At 41.8% G+C, this 20,352-nt stretch overlaps 1 protein-coding gene across 1 annotated transcript; it reads left to right on the top strand.

Moving 5' to 3' along the window:
- The first annotated feature begins 5,160 nt into the window (after positions 1 to 5,160).
- On the top strand, positions 5,161 to 19,942 carry LOC139909554 (homeobox protein aristaless-like 4). Its single transcript, XM_078283264.1, has 4 exons — positions 5,161 to 5,506; positions 14,355 to 14,668; positions 19,331 to 19,459; positions 19,622 to 19,942. The coding sequence occupies exons 1-4, from the start codon at positions 5,164 to 5,166 to the stop codon at positions 19,940 to 19,942; spliced, it is 1,107 nt and encodes a 368-aa protein (XP_078139390.1). The 5' UTR covers positions 5,161 to 5,163.
- Positions 19,943 to 20,352: the final 410 nt, after the last annotated feature.

The following is a 20,352-nucleotide window of genomic DNA, read 5'->3' as shown; positions in this document are numbered from 1 at the left end:
TATACACTGTATGTGTGTGTGTGTGTGGATGTGTGTGTGTGTGTGTGTGTGTGATGAATCCAGAAGGCTTGTCTCGGCTGTTGCGGTGATGATGGATGGAGGCTCACTCCTGTGCATCTCTCCCTCATGGGTTAACTACCCATGCCTAAACCAGATATAGAGCTCAGAGATGAAGGCAGAACAGCATCCCCTCTGTCTGCCCCTGCTTGGTCCTGTTTATTGAATTATAGATCAGTACAACCGCTGCCTCTTTTTTCTCTCCCCTCATCTCTGTTTAATTTGATCAGAGAATCTGCTGATGCAGTGTGTGCCCAGCTCATGTGAAACCAATTTAAAGCTACACATAAAAATCTGGTGTCTCTCTCTTTCTCTCTCTTTCACAGGGCGTGGTGCGTGCCCTTCTTCAGAGATAGAGAGACCCCCTTCCGCCATTCATTCGCCTGTACAAATCACAGTAGAGAACACCAGCTGATGGCTTGTCCACAGGTGGGATATAGTCTCAAATGCTGCTGGGGACCAAATCCGTGTAAAAAACAATGTTATAGTGATTGTGTGTTGAGCAATGTCCATGAAATGCGTGCGGTTTGAAGAGTTGTATATTTCTACCACACGCAGATAAATATTGTGGCATCGTCACCAAGGCTCATCGTCTGGTTGCCATGGCAAGGGAGCAACAGCATTGTGGATGGAACAAGCTATTCATGACCGAGAACTAAGTCATGATTACCGAGGAGGTAACTACACAGCGGCCGCTCATCTCATTACCATGGGATCTCATCTCTCATTCTACCTCTGTAAAGTTTTACAAACAAAACACACTAAATCCAACACTTTCATGCAACTGGATAGGAGAGTTTCTGCGATCATCATACTAACAAGTTATTCAGGAGTTGCCTTAATAAGTCAGGACAAATATAACAATGAAAGAGATGAGCTGCAGACAGAGAGAGTGAAGGGAAAGGGAGAATAAGGCAACAGTGATTACTGATTACTGACAGAGACAATATGCAGGAAAATGTCACTCCTAAAATAAACCTGCGGCCAAATGACATGAGATCTGTTGGGCCGTGGTGTGACAAGCCTGACTGAGGAGGGTTTGTTTAAGCTCAGCTGGTACTTTGTGAATTCCCTCTAATTACCTAAAATTCCCAAGTATGAGCTGGCTGGACATCAGAGGCAGACAGGTTCAAGTCCAACTCCAGCTTTCAGTCAGCTCTCCAAAAAAGCAAAAAACAAAACAAGGCACTCTTTCTTTTAGATTAAAAATGCCTTTATTCATATTGCGTATGTTCATATCATATTTCCACCGGCTCTGTTTTTGCTGTTTTTGCTATGACATATTTCTGGTGTTTTCATTTATTCCGCTGAATAAAGTGTGAGTGTGTCTGCGCAGCGAAATGAAAATCTCACACAGAGGATTGCAGACTTTGATTGTCATCGCTCCATAAAGTTTCTGTACTTAGAAACACTATTTCAACATACTGATATATTGGAAAAAAAAATTATTTTCCCACAAAGCAGAGGCACAATATGTATTTCCCATCTCCCATGCCTGGCCTTTCCCACAAGCAAAATGAACATGGCAAGGCTGAGACATAAAGTTTAACCTAAAGCACTTTCTCCAGCCCATTAACCCGCCGCCACGCCTCCCATCCAAGGAACTGATAGCCAGGGGAGTTTTTAGGGACCCTGTTAGAGATACATATGAGGCCGGTGCCAACATAAACCCCAGAGGCCCTGAGCTGCTGCGTCTGGGGAGAGCCAATCCCCTCCGCGCTACACGCTGAATACCTGGCCATGTTTCCTGCTGGAAGTTGAACAGACAAGTCCCCATTTAAAAAAAAAAAAAAAAAACCTTTTAGAGAGAATGTCATGCTTGAGTGATGTGTATCTGTGACAGCTGAGCCTGCACCCTGTAGCAGTGGAGTGGTTCGTATTAGGGGAGGTTTGCATATACAGTACACTCAAAATAAAGGGTTCCATCATCCCTGTTTCTTATCTGTGTGAAGAACTTTAATTTCTGATTTCTTCACTGTGGGATTATTCTCTTAAAATTTTGTACCATCAGTTTTATAGGATAGTTAACAGTAGAGAGTGACAGGAAAAATGTATTTCTAATGTGAAAGAAGCAAAAAAATCTTATCAATGAAGTCGCAACACAGACATGTACAAATATGCATAGCCTACATGTACTTTCTCTCTCTCGTTTCTCTCTCTCTCTCTCTCACACACACACACACACACACACACACACACACACAATAGCCAAATTAAATGCAAGTAAATCTATAATGTCTAAATTAAACGTTTGATAAATGTACGATAGTTGTTTTCCTTTTAATGTGTTGCACTGAAAAAATGTGAAGAAAAAAAATCATGCAATGGTGACTATGAGGGATTATTTACTATACACAGGTTCATCTAAATTCCACTTTAGAATATTGTGTATAGGTTACAAGATGCACAAAGTAGAGGTGTGGGCTAGAAACCAATCTGTAGTCCCTTCACAACTGTTGGCTACAGCTGTTGTGACACTATGAGTGGATATAGAGGATAGACTGTCAAATCAAGAGCTGACATGTTTCTGTTCTCTCGTTGCTTCTGTCAATCAGATATCTTGTTTGTTGCCATGTGAATGATTAGTGTCACTTTCCTCCTAATGCAGTCAACGTCAAAAAGCTTTCAGTGGCTGTTGGTTGTTGATTAATGCATCCTGTTCGTTTGAAAGTTAATTCTCCTCAGGACTGTTCAACAGGCACGTGAACACATAAAATCTACTGAAATTAAAGTGCAGCTCTAAGCGCGAAAACACACGGAATAAAATCAGAGAAGGGTTTAACTCCTCCCTGTGTTTAAAGCCGCAACATAAAAACTAACGAAATGTCCAAACAAAAGTGGGATTGCTGTGTCGTATGCAGCCAAGGTTAAAGTCATTACGTTATATTGGAAAATACCCTTTTACAGGAGACATTTAGTAATGAACGAATGAAGAATAGTCAGAAGTCTCGTTAACAAATACCTGCACAGCAAGAGAGGTGCCAGTAGTAAATGACTGCACTAAGCTGCAGCGCAGTGCAGAAGGTCACTGGGCCTAAACGACTAAATTGGTATTTTTACAACTCGGCGATTTCATTTTCAAATTGAAAAATGTGATCGTCTTACAACTGGAAGATTTAGATGCTTAAGCAGTTATTGCTGTGGGGTGCGTCATTGGCTTAGAAGCACCCAAACCAGCCAGCACTATAAAAATATTTCTTGCACTGGCCTGTGATTATAATCGACTTATGTCGGTTTGTGGTTGGATCAGTTTTATCTCAATCAAAAAAATCTCAGCAATTATTAAGAAATGTAATCCTCGCTATGGCCGAGTTGTGCAGGAATGACAGAATGATGTGGATATCATGTTGAGTTTGAGACCAACACAGCCAAGACACGAGTTATGTCTCGAGCGCCAATTAACGCATTAATTATGCAGGAAAGTAGCGCGCGCCTGAGGCCAGTAAGTTTCCTGATCATTTCATCTCAGCGTTCATGTTGAATTGATCTGCATTTAGGCCTAACAGGCGTAATTCAGTCACCGTGAGGCGTTCAGGGTCCAGTTTCATTCGTTTCATTACTTTAAATTTAAGTTGAAGAATAACAAATTACATGAAAAACAACGACAATAATAATCATTATAATCATTATAATATTAATAGTAATAATACTACTAATAATAATCATGTTTGAATAATAATCCGATACAAACTTGTTATAATAATATTTGGTTGGTACTGTTAATGATTAGGAAGATACGTTGATACGTTGTGTAATTAAAAACAAAGGTCTAGAGCCTAATAGAATCTGTAGGACGATATATTTTTCTTGTTAGGTTTTATTCAAATTGCCCAGTAATTTTTACTTAGGTAGGCTATAACTCTCGATAATGGCCTAAAGATCAACAAATTAAGGACGTGATTTCAGACAAGTTATTCAATTAAGCTACTGACAGACATTATCCTGTTTCCTTAAAGATGGTCACCGTCTTAGTTAATACTTTTTTCAGAATAGTCAAGAAAATGCAAATTGCTGGCACGGCGTTGTACACCAAATTTAATACACTGAACAGCCAAATGTTTCGATGAGTACCGTAGTCCTAATGATTTCATGCACGAACATAATAATTACCTAATTAATTCAATATTTAAAAGTAGCCCATCTTCAAAGGAAGCAGGTCTGAAAGTCGCTTAATGTTAGTCTAACTCATCATAATTTAGTAGATATATCCACAGTGACATTCACTCTTTCGCAGAAGGTCCGGATCAAACGGTAATAAGATAGTGTTTAGTTTAATAGGCTAATCTTTAAAACAAATACACCATGAAAATAGTTTTCTTCTAATTTCATTTTAGCTTAATATATGCTGATTTAGAGCAGTGCATGTGCCCCAAATTCATGGCTTGATTCTTACACTTCAGTCCATGTCCTCTTTTTGCGGCATGAAACAATTAAAAAAAATAAAAGTTTTATTTGCCACAAACGCATACTAGACCCATCAATAACTCAGTGTGGCTCTTCTGACAGAGGCAATAGGGCAAAAAACGATTTAAAGTGGCTTTTAAGTTTGATAAGAAATATGGAATGCAAAAAAAAAAAAAAAAAGAAGTCTAGAAGCATCTTAACCGCATAGCCGTGAAACTGCGCCACGAAACTGCACAAATCAAAGCAGTTATATTCATCCTCTAATTACATTAATGTCATGTGTTGTGTCTCCCGCGTGTTTACCAAAAAAGCTTTTCCCCTTCTGAGCTTGACCTCCCATTTCTACTGGCTGCATAATAGCGCTGGGCGAGCTGCGTCTGGGCCTACTTCAAATCTATGGAGCCTGAAGGTCGGAGAGCTGCGTGTTAGAGAAGCTACTGAGGCGGCATCAGCTTGAGCAAGGCATTTCTCTTACCCCGACAAACCTTAAGGGGGCTTTTAGCATTTGTTCAGTCTGCAGTCTCTGGAAAACATCTGATTCATTTTTTAACCAGTCCCAGATGCGGCAGTGTGAGAGTGTGTGTGCATGAGTGCGTCAGTGAGCCTGTCAGTGCATGAGAATTTGGGGGAGAATATCTGCGTCTAGAGAGGGGAAAAGAAGAAACGTGTGGATTTTTTTTTGGTTGATATAACTTTTTAGGTATGAACGCAGATACGTGCGTCTCATACTGCGATATGACATCGATGGATTCATATTATAGCACATCTACTGCGCAAGGTAGGGATCACCAGGCGAACCCGTTCAGGACATTCCCGACGAGTGAAACCAAATACAGCCCCACGTTCATTCCCGGTAAAGGACAGGCTTACGGCGAGAAGTCCCGGAGTCCTTTCCAGCAGGAGTGCCAGTCATTGGATGGCGCTGAAGAGGGCACCTTCAACAAATACCACCTCTTCATGCAGCGACCGACTTGTAAAACTCCCCCCGAAGGCAACAAGCTGCACCCAGACAGCGGACACAACGGGACGCTCATTCCCTGCTATGGTGAGTCCGAATGAGAGGGAGCTGGTGGGCATGAAGGGCAACTATCTAAACAGGCTTAGACAACAACGGCCGTGTATTAAATTGAAATGAACGTGTGCGCATTACTGGATGACGTGAAGGGACTTTGCAGCCATTAAGGGGAATTTAGGCTTCCTACAATGTGAAATATTGGTTTCTGAGAGTCAATAATGCGCCTTGTCTGTCTTGGTGAGCGAAGACCAGGGATGCAGGGAGGGTAAACCCACCTAAACTCACTTTACACACCTTTTTATTTACGGAATAGAGTGTGTACCCAGACAGGAATCTTTCTAACATAAATTCATAGTATAAAAGTGTGGTAGTATCCTATCAAACTGATGCAAGTTACATATGGAGAAATAAAGAAATTTATGTTTTTCTGAAAACATAATCGAGTTTTGTCTATGTTTTTTTTTGCCTTATGATGTAACCGACTGGAGGTCATAGTTTACTCACCTTTTACCACTATATTACTATATTTACCTCTACATCACTGCTGATAACACCAGAAGTAGGATAATCACTGCTATCATTATAGACACTGGCCTAAAATCTGTGATTTTATTGTATATATGCTGACTGATCATGAATTGATTTCATAGGCCCTGTTTAAATATGCTTCAGGGTCACACGTTAAGACAGAAACAGAGGCGCACACGCGCTCACACACGCACTCACACGTACACGGGATTAAAAACTAATTTCGAGCTCTGTCATTAAACATTAAGAAAGTTAATTCTCAACAACAGTTTAAGCCCCATTTAAAAGACCACTTCTCTTAAAGCGGCCCTATATTTTTATTGCATTTTCTATTTCTAGCACAGATGCTTCTTTAATGATAAATGAATGACTGAATGATATTTGTGCAACTACAGCATACAGATACATTATGACATTATGACATAATGACTTTGGGCATACAGGGTTATAAGAAAAAGTTAATAATCTGAACTATTTATTCATTGAGGTTGCTATATGGGCCATAATATCATAGTCAATTAAATGTCAAATTCAAAAAGTCAGAGACTGCCTGGACGTTCACGGTCATGTTTGACAGACGAATAGTATTCGCTTAAAACGAAGCTTTTACAGATTATTCAGACAATTCGTTGCACTACAAATGTTGCTTAAGGCCTTTTAAAGAATACAGTCCGATTTGCTGCGGCTTTTATGAGACGAAGTAAGTTTTAAATAAAAATAAAAACCCTCTTTTATTGAGCAGTGAGCATCATCCGACCCTAGGACCAGAGATCCACAAGAAAGGGCCTAAAGGCTAAAATAACATCCATGTAATGCATTAATAAAGTTTATACTTTTACATCCTAGCCTATATAATAATGTTATACTAATTATTACAGTCTATATAATTTAGAAATTGATATTAAATTAATTTATTGGTAGGCTATAGAAGCATTTACGTCCACTTTTATTGTTGGCATAGTCTATAGCCTATATTCCAAGTCCAAGTATTTTGCCTGCATTATCCTGATATCGTTGTTACAGAGGAAAATATCACTTTGGCTATATTATGATAATGGACAAAGTATAAGAACTGATGATAGAAACTTATGGAAGCCCATGTAAAACCTTTTATTATACGTGATCCACGCTACAAAAGAGATTCAGGCATCGAAAAAAGAAGCAGTGATCACTTAGAAAATAGAAAATAGTTTGGCATTGGCAAAACGAATGCAAATACATATAAATGCCTGATCGCGTGAAAGTAAATCATAAGCATTAAGTGTAGCAGATAAAATGGAATAGCCCTAATTCTGCTCAGTGGAACCAATTAGAGTGAGGCCTAACATTTTTTTGCGCAGTAGCCAGTACCACACTTTGCCAAAAGACATCCATAAAATGCAAAGCAATCTGTTTCCCTGTGAAACAATGGGAGTCAAGTCTTTATTTTGAGTTAAATTGTCACTTTAAGCTGTTTTTGCAGAGGTGAAAGCAATGCCTCCAATAGATTAACGCACTCCTGCATTGAACTGAATTGACTTGGCAAGTGCAATGACAGAGCCATTTAAACACCATCATTAAATACAACATGTCTCCCTCGAGGAGAGCTCTGCAATGTTATTATTTAAATGTTGCAGCCAGATGAAGGCATCATGGCTCTGGGGAGGATGAGTTGGGGTCCAGCCAAAGCCTCAGGCGTCAACAGGCTTGTGCTGTTATGTGTGGTCCTCAATGGGGGATATATTGCTCAATCATAATGCTTTATCTCCATCATCACAACAAAAAAATCATCTCATGCCCAAAGGGAGTTTTCTGTGTGGCAACTTCAACTATAACTGCAATAATGTTTACATGGCAACCCAACACTTTGTATCCATGTGACATTCTGAACACATTACATGCAACACAATGTTTGGGTAGCAAAAAGAAAATAGAGATTTTTTTTTTTCCAGAAATGCAGCTATGCCATCGCTTTGTAGATAAACACTCAAATGGCGAAGATTTAAATCGGCTTACACATGAACACAAAACAGAAGCAAAAGGTGAAGAAGTTGCTGTAGATTTGTGGAAATAATACTGTAAAAGTATCAGAGGAATGTGGGATGTTTTTAGCCTATATGATCCAAGATATTCACACCTCGTATTCATGCTTTAAACTGAAAACACCTCCAAACATTCAGGCACACGATTTCCCGTAAATCACTTTATTATGTAGCTTAGGATGATTCAGCTGTGGAGTAGCATTATTAAAATTTAAGAGCTTCCAACGGATTCCAAGGGCTTTTACAACAACAATACACTGAAACAGGCCATACGTTTTTGACTGTTGCACCTCTAACATTTCAGGGCCTTCTGGAAGATCTGGGTTGTTTTGTGCGGTTGGAGGTCATACTTTATTTTTATGATATTCATTTAACATACAATACTTTCTATGGCAGAGAGAATCAGCATTGTCATACACTTCTACAAAGTAGTGGCCCTGGTTGGAGCTCTGGTCACTGTAGTGTATGTTAGTAACTGAGACTGTCCCACAGTGAGGACACGGATGCAGCCATCTACCTGGCCACACAGCAATGAATGAAATCAAACCCCTGGAGCTGATCGAGCGCTTAGGAATCTGGAGGAATGCAGGTCAGCACTGCAGGAGAGGGCCACATTAATCTAAGGCAGATGTGCATTACTGGCTCCTATAGTTATTATTCATACTCCCCAAACATCAGCCCTCCAAAGCCATGGAGAGTCCCTGAGATGACAAAGTGGGACTGGTTTACATAACCCCGTCTCAACAATACCTTGTGTAAATAAGCAGCGAGTCAGAAATGGACATCGAGTTTTGGGCAAAGACTGGAGAGATCCAGGATGAAATGAGAGACTTTATGGGAAAGTCGCACACGTGTGAGAATGAGTGTTTACATGCACATACTTGGCTTGGAGATGCATTGTATTGTGATCATTATATATATATTTTTTCATTATTTAAATTCAATTCAGTTTTCAGCTTTGATACAAGTTGACAAGTAACATGTTATCCAGTTAGGTATCATAGTCTCTGAGTTATGATAAAAATATCCTGATAATTTAGCTCCAAATTTGAGTGTATGTAAGTGCAACAAGGGCAAAATCTGAAAAACAGAGACCAGATTTCCCCGGATATGACTGTGTGTTGATGGGCCTGTGGTTGATCCTGGGGTTTGGGTCCCCAGCACTGCAGATGCACAAGCACAATGCAGCGCCTGCGGGGACAAGCAGATTGTGCCTCATCCTTTTTTGTTTCTAGAACAAAATTTCATTAGCAATTTATGTGCTTAAAAAATAAGTAAATGTTGGTTAACATATTTGTACAACATTTGTAAACTGTTATTATTCTCAAACAACAACAACAACAACAACAAAAAAAACCCTTCAAGAGTGGGACAGCGAACATCCTGTGATATGTAAAACATTTTTCTCAGCATGTGAGAACCAAAACAAGAACCCAAAAAATCTTGGCAGGCGTTTTAAAAGTATCCTGTCAAAATACAGTACTCTAAGTACATGTTAAAAGACTCGGGGAAGTGATGTCACAGGACATGCATGTGCTGATGACTAACACATTGTGTGGATGTTAACAATAAGCAAATGTCAGAGTGACACCTGTGATTATGCCAGTATGTGTGTGAAACAGCATAAATTACTACGTATAATGTGAATGCCTGAATGCCTGAATTCCTGATGTGTTTAAATGTAAGAGCTTGCATGAACGCTTGACTCAGAAGCTAAAGCAGCAAGCATGAAAACAGTGTAGAAATATGTAGAGGAACATGAATAAAACATGAGTAGAAGAATGAAAGAATACAGTTTCAAGTCTGAGACTCATGAAATGTCTCTCATCATAATATCATCATAAACTCGCCTCTCAGAATCTTTTTTTTTCTGCTTGTATCTGTTCCCCTACCATGTCATGCTGTTGTGTGGCTCCCTCCAGAGTGGTGTGAGAGCGAGACAGAATGCTTTGGCCTTTACTTCCTGCCATCTCTCTTCCAGGGGAAGATAAAAAATCTCCCCCCTCCCCCCCCACCTACTTGAGATCCGCATGCAGGCCAGAAAAAGAAACGATTTGGAAATTTTAACCAGGTGGCAAGCATTTTGATCTTTGCCTTTGGTGTTGAGGCTGGCTCTCAGTCTGAATCTCATCTTTCCTTCCCCGATTCTTATCAGTGGACTATAAGGTAAATCTAAGCTCTATAAGAGTTCTTACATATAAGCACAAAACCATTGCGCTTGGCCACACAGTAACCTATTATGGTCCAAAAAAAAGGAGAAAAGCTTATTGACTTGGCAAGAAAAAATGAAAGCTCCTAAGAAAGCCAACTATGACAGGCCCCTGATGAAAACTACTGGAAACGGGTATGAAGACAGCGAAGGCATGATGATACCATTTTCAGTCCATGATTAACAATAGTCACTTTTCTTTTTCTCATCATGCTTTCAGCAGAGGGATGTTCATGTTTCTTGTTCGATATATCATTTATAAAAGCCATGGGTGGGATGTAACCCGATCGTCATCGACTATTGACTGCTCCATGAAGTGTGTTTTCACCTCCAGTTTTTGTCCTTTTCCCCCCAACTTTCTTTACCTTTGTTTACGACTGCAAATGTGATTCCAACATGATTTAGGTGGTACATGTGGTAGCGGCGTAAATTTCGCACTACTAGAAGAAAAATAGAGGCTAGTGAGAGATTATGATTAATTACATAGACAATATTTCCATTTTACAGAAATGTATAATTCCGTTTAACTCCAATTCCAGTTCCATTCTATTTAAAAGCAAATGCCCCGCTTTTTCCTTCACAACATTTATTAGAAAACCCGAGCTTACTTGTTTCATTGATGAAAAAGGTTTAGCAAAGCATGATTATAGCATGACAAAGATAAACCAAACAACAAATCAGAGTCCAATGACCTTTTTATCTTGACCTTTAGAGGTTAATCCTTTGAAGATGGAATGCTTCCTAGCACTGATATATGACAACATTAACATGTACTTTTACTTTTGATACAATGCATTTAATTACAAATACTTAAATACTCCTTATTGAAAATAATTTTAAATACAAGAATTTTACTATAGTACTGTTCTATCAAGGTATTTTACAACTTTTATTAAAGGAGAAGACTTGTGGACTTTCAGCACTGTTAGCTAATAGCATTTCATTCACAACACCTCATTACAACAATCCAAAATTCTTTTTGTCCACTTTGGCACAACAATAACTAGGTGTTGTGTATTCATGACAGTAGTGAGGTCACGCTCGTGTCAATTTATCGGGAGCTGAGGTCGAACAGAGAGATTCTCCGTTTCCCACGGAATCTGCATTCCTGTGCGAGCCGCTGGCATTGATCTCTCCTCAGGAACGTCTGGGAGCCTCCCTTCCACCGAGGAAACAACAGCCAGTCTCAGGTCTCAGACTGTGCTGCTGAAACCTCACCTGAATTAGTATGAAAAATAATTTAGACATAAGCGTGTCTGCTAATCAGCAATGAATGCAGAGTCAATATTCACCTGTTAGTGGCCAAAGCCAATGAGATATCCCTCTGCACTTGGTCCTATAAGGTGTGATAACTGGAATTCCATTGTGGCAGACGGCTGTCAGCTTTGAGCTTTTTGAGAGAGCATTTTAGACCACTTTGTTTAAAAGCATTCCCTTCCCTATTTAGTGTTTGGTCATTAACCCTTCCCCAGGTTACTAATTTATAGTGTTTCTTTTATTTGCCTTCACTTGACCCTCCCCATCCCATTCCATAAAAACAGAGAGGGTGCCCTGTTGCTTTACAACCAGTTAAATTACACTTTGATGTTTTCTCTCTGTTTTCAGCAGTGATTAAATTGCTGACCCTAGTAAACATCTGACCTCAGCTAACTGAAGAGGTCTGCTGCTTGTCACAGAATTACTTAAGAAAATAGCTGGATCAGTCAATGATATTCTGTGTATTTATATACATTGAGGAATACTGAAGGGGAACAAGAGTCAAAAACACATTCCTCTGAATGCCAAAAAAACTGGAGCCAATGCAGTGGAATCTTGGCTCCCAAAAGAAAGCAGTGTGTGATGGCTGTGTTCTCAAGAACAGCATGCAAAAAAGACAGCTCAGCATGCGGGAATACTGAGAGATATTTGTGGCAAAGGATTTTGAGTGGTTAACATGAGCAAAGAAAGATGAGTTTGGAGAGCTAGGCAGAGAAAAGATGTTGATTAAGGTAACACTGTTCTAGATTTGGTAGATTCCAGTGCAAATATTGGCAACATAAGTCAGGACCATGGCCTTAACCAGTTCCACCCACCACCCCCACCCGCTTCCCGTCCCCTCATCCCTTAGCCCAGCTGTACCCTTTGCCTTAGCTACTCAGGATATATGCCTTGCTCAGGGGCATAGCTGCATTTTCTCTCACAGATGCAGATGCCAAGCAGGAACCCAGAGTTGACCTGTCTTGCTTCTTAACATTGCAGCCATACTCTTGCCCTGGGGTAGAATGAAAATATTGCGCTGGGCTTTAGAAATGGAGGCCAGAGCAGGGGATGGTGATGTCAGAACATCTGCCTGCGTGGAGACTGTAAGGGGGTCTGACAGGTGGGCCACAGCGATATGAGGTCATGAACTCCAGCTGGGTGAGCTGTGTTGTTCCATTAGCGTCTCGGTCGGTGCAGGTCTGAGCCAGAAAGCAGGGGGGGGGGGGCTGCTGCAGTCGAGAGGGATGACTATTGACATCTCAATGTGGGACACACTAGCCAAAGGCGTACTAATCCATGAAAACAAACATGCATGTTGCTGACAGCCACCGCCTAGCTTCATCACTCTAAAACTATTCAGTCATCGTACTAACCCAAAAACCTTGGCTCAGAGAGCCACCAGTGCCACAAGGAGGTGTCAGCTCTCTCTCCTCAGATATATTGGGTATCTGAGAATGACAGGAGGCCATTACTGACCCGAACATTACGCAGAACAAAAATGCAAAGCGACAAAGGAAAATGCATGCTTCAAGCAGCACATAACTATTAACAAAATCACAGGAGGCTCTATAACTCAGAAACAACTGTTACTGGACTAAGTCAATGTTGGTCTTGCACAAGGCTGTTTATGTTGAGGAGACCATTATGCCCTGGTTCCTGACCAATACGGTTAGAGCCCAGGATAGGGGGCACCCCATGCCCATGCGCAGCAAAGGCAAACAGAGAGGCTGACAGAGCACACTGTTCTCGCTGGCCCACAACCAGAGCCCTTCAGCTTATTTATTCACACAGCTGTTTGTTTATTGAAGGAGAAGGGACAGCTTTATTCATCTCCTAAAAGGAAACAAAAAAGCTAGCATGCGCTGACAGGAACAGAGCAAGGTCTGTCACAAAATGGAGGCGCTTGAAATTGAAGGTGACAAACACAATGTTGTTTACATCTGCGAGGCAAAGCTCTGTGGTAGTGTGGTCGCCCCAGTACACAAGGCCCACCATACACGGCTCAAGATGGAGCAGGTTTTGTGTGGTTCGGATTTCAGATGGCGTGATTGAGAAATGTGAGGGAGAGGGCAGCGCTAACTATGGGGAATAGGGCTTTGAGGGTTGTGTCACAGGTCACACCAATGTGTAGTGACATACCTTTCAAACAGAAGAGGACGTTTCTTCTCTGCAACTTTTAGACTTGCTGCATAGAGACAAGGCCTTTGAACATTAAAATAAAACATTACAGAGGTGATGTAAGCTTAAAGTAAATGTCATTTTGTGTGGCTGTTGTCAAGTGACGATGAGCAGACACACTTCCTGACTTGAATGTGAAGCACTATGTGAGTTTTACGTGGCCTCATTCACCTAGAGGAACATAAATTCAGAAGAAAATATTGCTCTGTTGAAGATTACGATAATAGAGTAGTAACAATAATTATTGGACTATTATTGACAATATAATGGTCCATTTCATTTAGTTATAAAATCGTCAGAAAGTTGGAAAGTTCAAATAAGTTGTTTGAAAATAATATTGAGATTAAAGTAGTTTCATTATATACAAAGAAAGACTTAAGTAAATTGGAAAGGGGTTGTGCGATTTTTGATACTGCATAAGAAAATTGTACAAATGATTCATTTCATCAGAAACCAAACTTGCTTAAATGTATTTTTTCATAACCGCAGTGTAATATCTAATCTATGAAACCTCCAGCATGTTACACTAGACTGTTGAGCAGTGAATCTACACAAATATCACACATCCCACAGTGTCCCAGAGAATAAAAAAAATAAAATATGGTTGTTCTTAACGTCTTTTCTCTCTCTCTCTCTCTCTCTCTCTCTCTCTCTCTCTCTCTCTCTCTCTCTCTCTCTCTCTCTCTTAATTACATACATGCAGCAAAAGACAACAGTGGCCTGACAGAGTCTGAGTTGCCCCCCAACGGTGACCCTCCTGGGATGGAAGGCAGCTACCTGAACCTAAAGGAGCCCGGGGTAAAGGGGCCGGTCGAGCGGCCGGGCTCAGACCTTTCCAGCCCGCTGGACAAAAGTGAGGCTGAGAGCAACAAAGGCAAGAAGAGACGCAACCGCACCACCTTCACCAGCTACCAGCTGGAGGAGCTGGAAAAGGTTTTCCAGAAGACACACTACCCAGATGTGTACGCCCGCGAGCAGCTGGCACTGAGGACGGACCTGACAGAGGCCCGTGTGCAGGTGAGGGCAGCGGAATTACACCTGGTTAAACACAAGAAACCTCCACTATACAACGAAACAAGATGTGAGCTGCGCTGTGTCAGTGTAGTCCTCCATGTTTGCATGTTAATATTCACTCAGGGAACTGACAGAGAGGGCTGAGAGAGTTAGACTGGCATGTTGACAAAGATTGTTCAGAACAGCAGACAGCAAGGCCTATTGTTCTCCATCTCTCTTTCTGCCTGCCAGTTTCAGATCAGAGTGGGATGGGTGGGACTAAGGGAATACTCGGCTCTTAGCTCTTACACGCTGCAGACTCTACAAAAGGGTCAGAGGCCAAGGGTTTCTCCCCAGTACTACCATGTTCAAACTACTTCACCGCACAACTTTGGAGGGAGGGAGGGAAAACACATGGAAAAAAGAAAAGTCATCAAAGCTATTTGGCAAGGATATAAAAAACACTTTGAGATGCCAGTTTCAATTTCCAAGCGTAGTCTGTGACATAGTCAGGGACAGAGAACCTGGCCTGGTCCTGTGGTGGTACAGTAAAATAAGTACATTCATGTTCATATTCACACAGACCCATCTATCCCCCAGATGAATATAATTAACTTCCTCGTCTGACAGGCACACAGCAGACTCTGTTGAGTCACTGTGAGGTTTGACCCATAGTTCTAAAATCAGACCTTAAATACGCACGCAATCAAGACTAAAGCCCACAATTTCTTCTGAAGGTCCGTCAAGACAAAGTCCAGGGATAGCCAATTGTTGAATACTATAGGGCACTCAAAGTTTGGCAAACTATTGTAGAATCCTTTTCATCTCAGAAACAACAACCATTGAAATCCAAAGTACAGATGTTTTCTGCCGAAATACCAATGTCAAGGTCTTCCAATTTCATCTTCAATTTGATGGTGAATGTCTTCATAAAGTTTTCTACAGTTTTCTATAATTACATCTGTGACGTCTACCGCCACTAGTTTATTTAGTACAATTAACTCTGAACCTCAGACTTGAACTTCACCATACTGCCTGCTTTTTATGGAGGAGAAGGCTGTGTCTGAGTGACTGCTGAGGCAGTCTATCAATCGCCATGGTCCTGGATGACAGAGATGAGGTGAGACGGCTGGACTTCAAAGCTGCTTTTGGAGTTCTGCACTCTGCCCTCCCTCTCTCCCTCTGCCTCACTCTGCCTGCTGGCTCTGGAGCATAAATAAAGCTCTTTAATGGCTCTGTAAGCTGCCTTTTGCTGTCAACGTCTTTAGCAATTACTGTATCACCGCCAAGCACTTTGAGCTCCAAGAGCTCTGAGCCACCTTCTTTGCAGATGTCTGCTAGATAAAATAAACAAGGATAGTAAGTGTTTGCAGTTGGTAAACTAGATAGTTGTTCCTTTGTCTCTGTGAGAATTATATATAATATCCTATTGGGTATGCTTCACTGTTGTTCATTGTGAGAAATAATAATAATTCTTCATGTTAATTGGAATTATAACTTGTGCAAAGACACCACTAGCCTTCCTCCCTAAGAAACTCAAGAGTTTCTGGGTTGGGGAATAAGAGACATGGAGCAGCGAAGGACACATCTGACTTCACAATGTTCCCTGAATGATCTCTCCTCCAAACTATTTGGCGTGGGTCTCAGTCCTACTGCCGTTCAAAGGCAGCGCAACGTAGAGCATACCCTCTGTGAAACATGACACACTAAGTACCCAGAGACTAAGAAAGGGGGCACACATGTGCACAAACATTGTTTGCTTGTTTATAAGAAGGTTGGCCCCGTAAGTGTGAGAGTGAGTCCAAGTTAAAAGAATGCATTCATTTGTGTTTGACTTTGAAAGTTGTATATAACATTGTATGTATATGTGTGTATTGTGTGTGTATGTGTGTGTGTGTGTGTGTGTGTGTGTGTGTGTGCACTTGGTCCGCTGCTCCAGTCTGCACGCCTCTGAAAGGTCAGAGGGGTTAGCTGCGGAAAGCCAAGGGCTTAGGCGTCAGGAAATTAAACATGAAATGAAAACAAGCTCCAGTTTGAACATTCTCCCATCTCACTTTCCAATATCCCCACTTCCCCTCTCTGACTTAAAAGGGAGGAGGGAGAGAGAGACACGGAGAAGGGTGGCGGGGGAGAGAGAGGGGCTGGAGCAGAAGGAGAAAAGTGGCTGGGCTTGAACAGGGGGTGGGAGTATGACAGAGAGATAAAGATGAAGAGCAGAGAGCTCGCTCGCTCCATCACAATTAAACTGACCATTAGGTAACTAGATGAAACCATTGTGTCTCATTGGGAAATATGAGCTCTGAAATACTAGAGCAGCATTTTGACCCTACCTGTTGACAAATTAAACCCCGTAACTTTTTAGAAAATATGACTATAACTATACTGTGCACGTGTGCTTTACGTTTATCAATCCAGTCAGGGCCTTTTGTGTTGGGGATTATATTTGGAAACCTGTGATGTTATGAGCTCAGATGACCCAAAAGAACCAGAGGAAAGACTTGACAAACCTTAAACAATAATAGACCGCAAATCCTCTTGGGGAACATAACATAGACTCCAAAGCCCCTCCAAACATATGATATAATTCAAAGGGCAACAACCCCTCACCTTGACATTGGGGTTCAGCCACAACCAAGCTATCAGTTTACCACTTTGCAAGGGTGAGCTGTCCTCTAATCTCACCAGCTGACCTGTGGAATGTTGAAGTCAGAGGACATTTCTTTACGTCAGCAACATCTATATGTCCCCGGGGCGGCCATATAAGGTCTTTTCTTTGAAAAGGAGCCAACTAGTAGTTTTATCCAGTCAGAATAATGACACGTTTGTGTGGTGCGCTTAGCTGGCCTTATCTCATTTGATAACAATCCACTCTAACCCCTCAGTAGAACTCATTATGGGATTATAATATCCTGCACACTTTGCTCTTGTGAAATTCACAACTTTGTGCAAAATTGCTCATTTTTTTACACTGCTGGATGTTTTGTTTGTGTGTGTGAGTGTGTATGTTTGAGAGAGAGAGCAAGAGAGAGAAAGAGAGAGAGAGAGAGGGGGGATTTGAAGAGGTTGAGTGAGGGGAAATTGCATGTCAGGGACTGTGAAAACCACAAACTGATTGGGCTGGGAATCATCCCACAATCCAAGTTCAAACCCCTGTGTCGAAGCTGGATCGCTCTCTCTTTCTCTTTGAAGAAGTTTCCCCTTCCCTCTCGGGAGGATAAGATTCAGACAAGCAACAAATAAATACACATAAACATGTGGAGTCTCTGTGGAGTGCTCTTCTATTTCTCTAGCATTGAGATGTGAGAAAAATGTGCAGAACATGTATCAGCCTAAGGTACAACTGAGTGTGTGAGGGAATGGAAGGAGGCATGGTCAGGAACGGAGAGGAAATGTGTCATAAGAAAAGACATAACATAAAATCAATCTAGTGATATGAGGTTAAAGTTAAATATGTGTGGTATATGTTAATCAAATTTATTAAATCGTACTATTATTTGTAATGCATTTTCTATTAGACCAGATATGACATTTAATCTCACATCACCCCACATCATATGCATGGTTATTGATTGTTGTCTGGCATTTTATATCTGGGCTACACAAAGTCGGAATGTGTGGCCAAATCTGGCCTATTACACATTTTAGGAGGCCAGTTAGGTGTCCCAGTGGCAAAAAGTTGTGAACCAACTTAACATTTGAGAACTGAGATGAGAAAAATGGCTCATGGTGAGGCATAATAATAGCTAAGAGGCAGTTGCATGTATGTAATTCATGTCCAACAGCTATTTTTTTTGGATCACTACATTGCACAGCATTGACAGTGGATACTAATACAAGGCTACACTTGACCTCTATACAATTATCTGACTGGATTTCTCTCAGCGTGTCCTGTACATCTTCACTGCAAACTAAACTCCCTCCTCGTCTTGCTCTCTTTCAATCCCCTTCAGCTCTGCTTTCCTCTGATGCCTTCCATGGTTAAGGGAAGTGGGCTAAGGGGCCTGCACTTGGTCTGTCAGCAGGCACTGAAAACACACCCCTCTCCTCAATGTAGTACTGTATGTCCATCAAGCTCAAGAGAAAATATTTTACCTGGAAACATCTACTCATATATGTATTTTACTCAATATGCACAAAGAAACACAGATAAACACAGACAAACAAAGTATTTTTGGTCAGTGGTTTAAGTTATGTTTCATGTATTGTGCAGAGGGATTCCCCACTGTATCCCATTGTGTTGACATGTGGGGGAGAGCACACCTTTCTCAGAGTGATTTATGAATGGCTACAGGCCCAGATGTGGATCTGTCGACGCTGGCAGCCTGAAGGGAGGCAGACGCCTGTGTATCAAAGGGAGGAGCTGAAACGTGCAGCACCAGGGGTTACCCACCATTTTCACATCAATAGCTCTGTGTGGACGGCACTTTAAAGACACGTCAAGTCTTAAACCTGTGGCTGGACTTTCATGTGCTGCAGAATTTATTGGCTCCACTGTCTTCAGTTTCTATGGTTCAGTTTTTTACTTTGTCTTGCTGAGCAGATCGAGCGGATGGTTCTGTTTTCTGCAGAACGATGTTGAAGGTTCTAGTTGACATGAGAGTTGTATGTGAAATAAGATTCAGTTTTGTTAGGTAGTGCCCAGATTATATTGTGATGTATTTTCCTGATGGATTGTGTTCCTTGCAGGTGTGGTTCCAGAATCGCCGAGCCAAGTGGAGGAAGAGGGAGCGTTTTGGCCAGATGCAACAGGTCCGGACGCACTTCTCTACCGCCTACGAGCTGCCCCTCCTCACTCGGCCAGAGAACTATGCACAGGTACCGATGATACTTGATCAGGAATCATCATAAACGGTTGCAAAGGGTGGAGGTCAGCGACGATGACCTTTACGTTCCAATATCCTAAAATAAACAGTGCATCTCTCCACCTGCACAGGCTTTGTTATCGTTTGTCTCTTAACTCCTCTTCTTCTCCTCCAGATCCAGAACCCTTCGTGGATCGGAGGCAGCAGTGGAGCGTCCCCGGTGCCCGGCTGTGTAGTGCCTTGTGACTCCGTGCCCTCCTGCATGCCCCCCCACCCCCACGGTCCTGGAGGGGTCTCTGACTTCCTGGGCGTGCCCAGCCCAGGGAGCAGTCACATGGGACAGACACATATGGGCAGCCTTTTTGGGGGTCCTGGGATGGGTGGGGGTATCAATGGCTATGATCTCAATGTTGATCCAGACCGCAAGTCCTCCAGCATAGCTGCGCTGCGTATGAAGGCCAAGGAACACAGTGCAGCTATCTCTTGGGCTACATGATGTCCCAACCCGGGTCCCACCCTGCCCCCATATAGCCCCTTCTCTGGAACAGCCATCGCCAAGCGCTGTGGGGGAGGAGGGAATTTGCCTGACAGCACTAATGATAACACAGGTCAAATGAACAGGGAGAGACTGTGGAGATAACAAAGGCCATCACAGCGGCCATTGCAACCGAGATAACAACCGTGACTATGACAATCAGCAGATGCTGAGAGTGAGAGAAATAGAGAGATGTTACTTAGATGAGGATGTTACTAAGGAATTGTGTTCATTCTTGATTCCTTGATCTCTCAGGTCTTGTGGAAATATCGGGATTAGTCCCTGATAAAATGGGTATCATTCAATGATAGATAGTGATAAGTTACAGTAAAATAAGCAATGCCATAAACATGGTTTACAAAATAACAGGA

This window comes from Centroberyx gerrardi, chromosome 4, assembly GCF_048128805.1.
Source record: "Centroberyx gerrardi isolate f3 chromosome 4, fCenGer3.hap1.cur.20231027, whole genome shotgun sequence".
Lineage (NCBI taxonomy): Eukaryota > Metazoa > Chordata > Actinopteri > Beryciformes > Berycidae > Centroberyx > Centroberyx gerrardi.
Note: the sequence above shows the minus strand (reverse complement) of the source record. Positions and strands in the feature narration are given on the sequence as shown.

What these genes read in the sequence shown, in the direction of transcription:
- LOC139909554 (XM_078283264.1), top strand. Translation starts at nt 5,164, where the DNA reads ATGAACGCAGATACGTGCGTCTCATACTGCGATATGACATCGATGGAT. An exon ending in GACGCTCATTCCCTGCTATG is followed by an intron (nt 5,507 to 14,354) that starts GTGAGTCCGAAT and finishes ACATACATGCAG; the next exon opens with CAAAAGACAACAGTGGCCTG. An exon ending in GGCCAGAGAACTATGCACAG is followed by an intron (nt 19,460 to 19,621) that starts GTACCGATGATA and finishes CTTCTCCTCCAG; the next exon opens with ATCCAGAACCCTTCGTGGAT.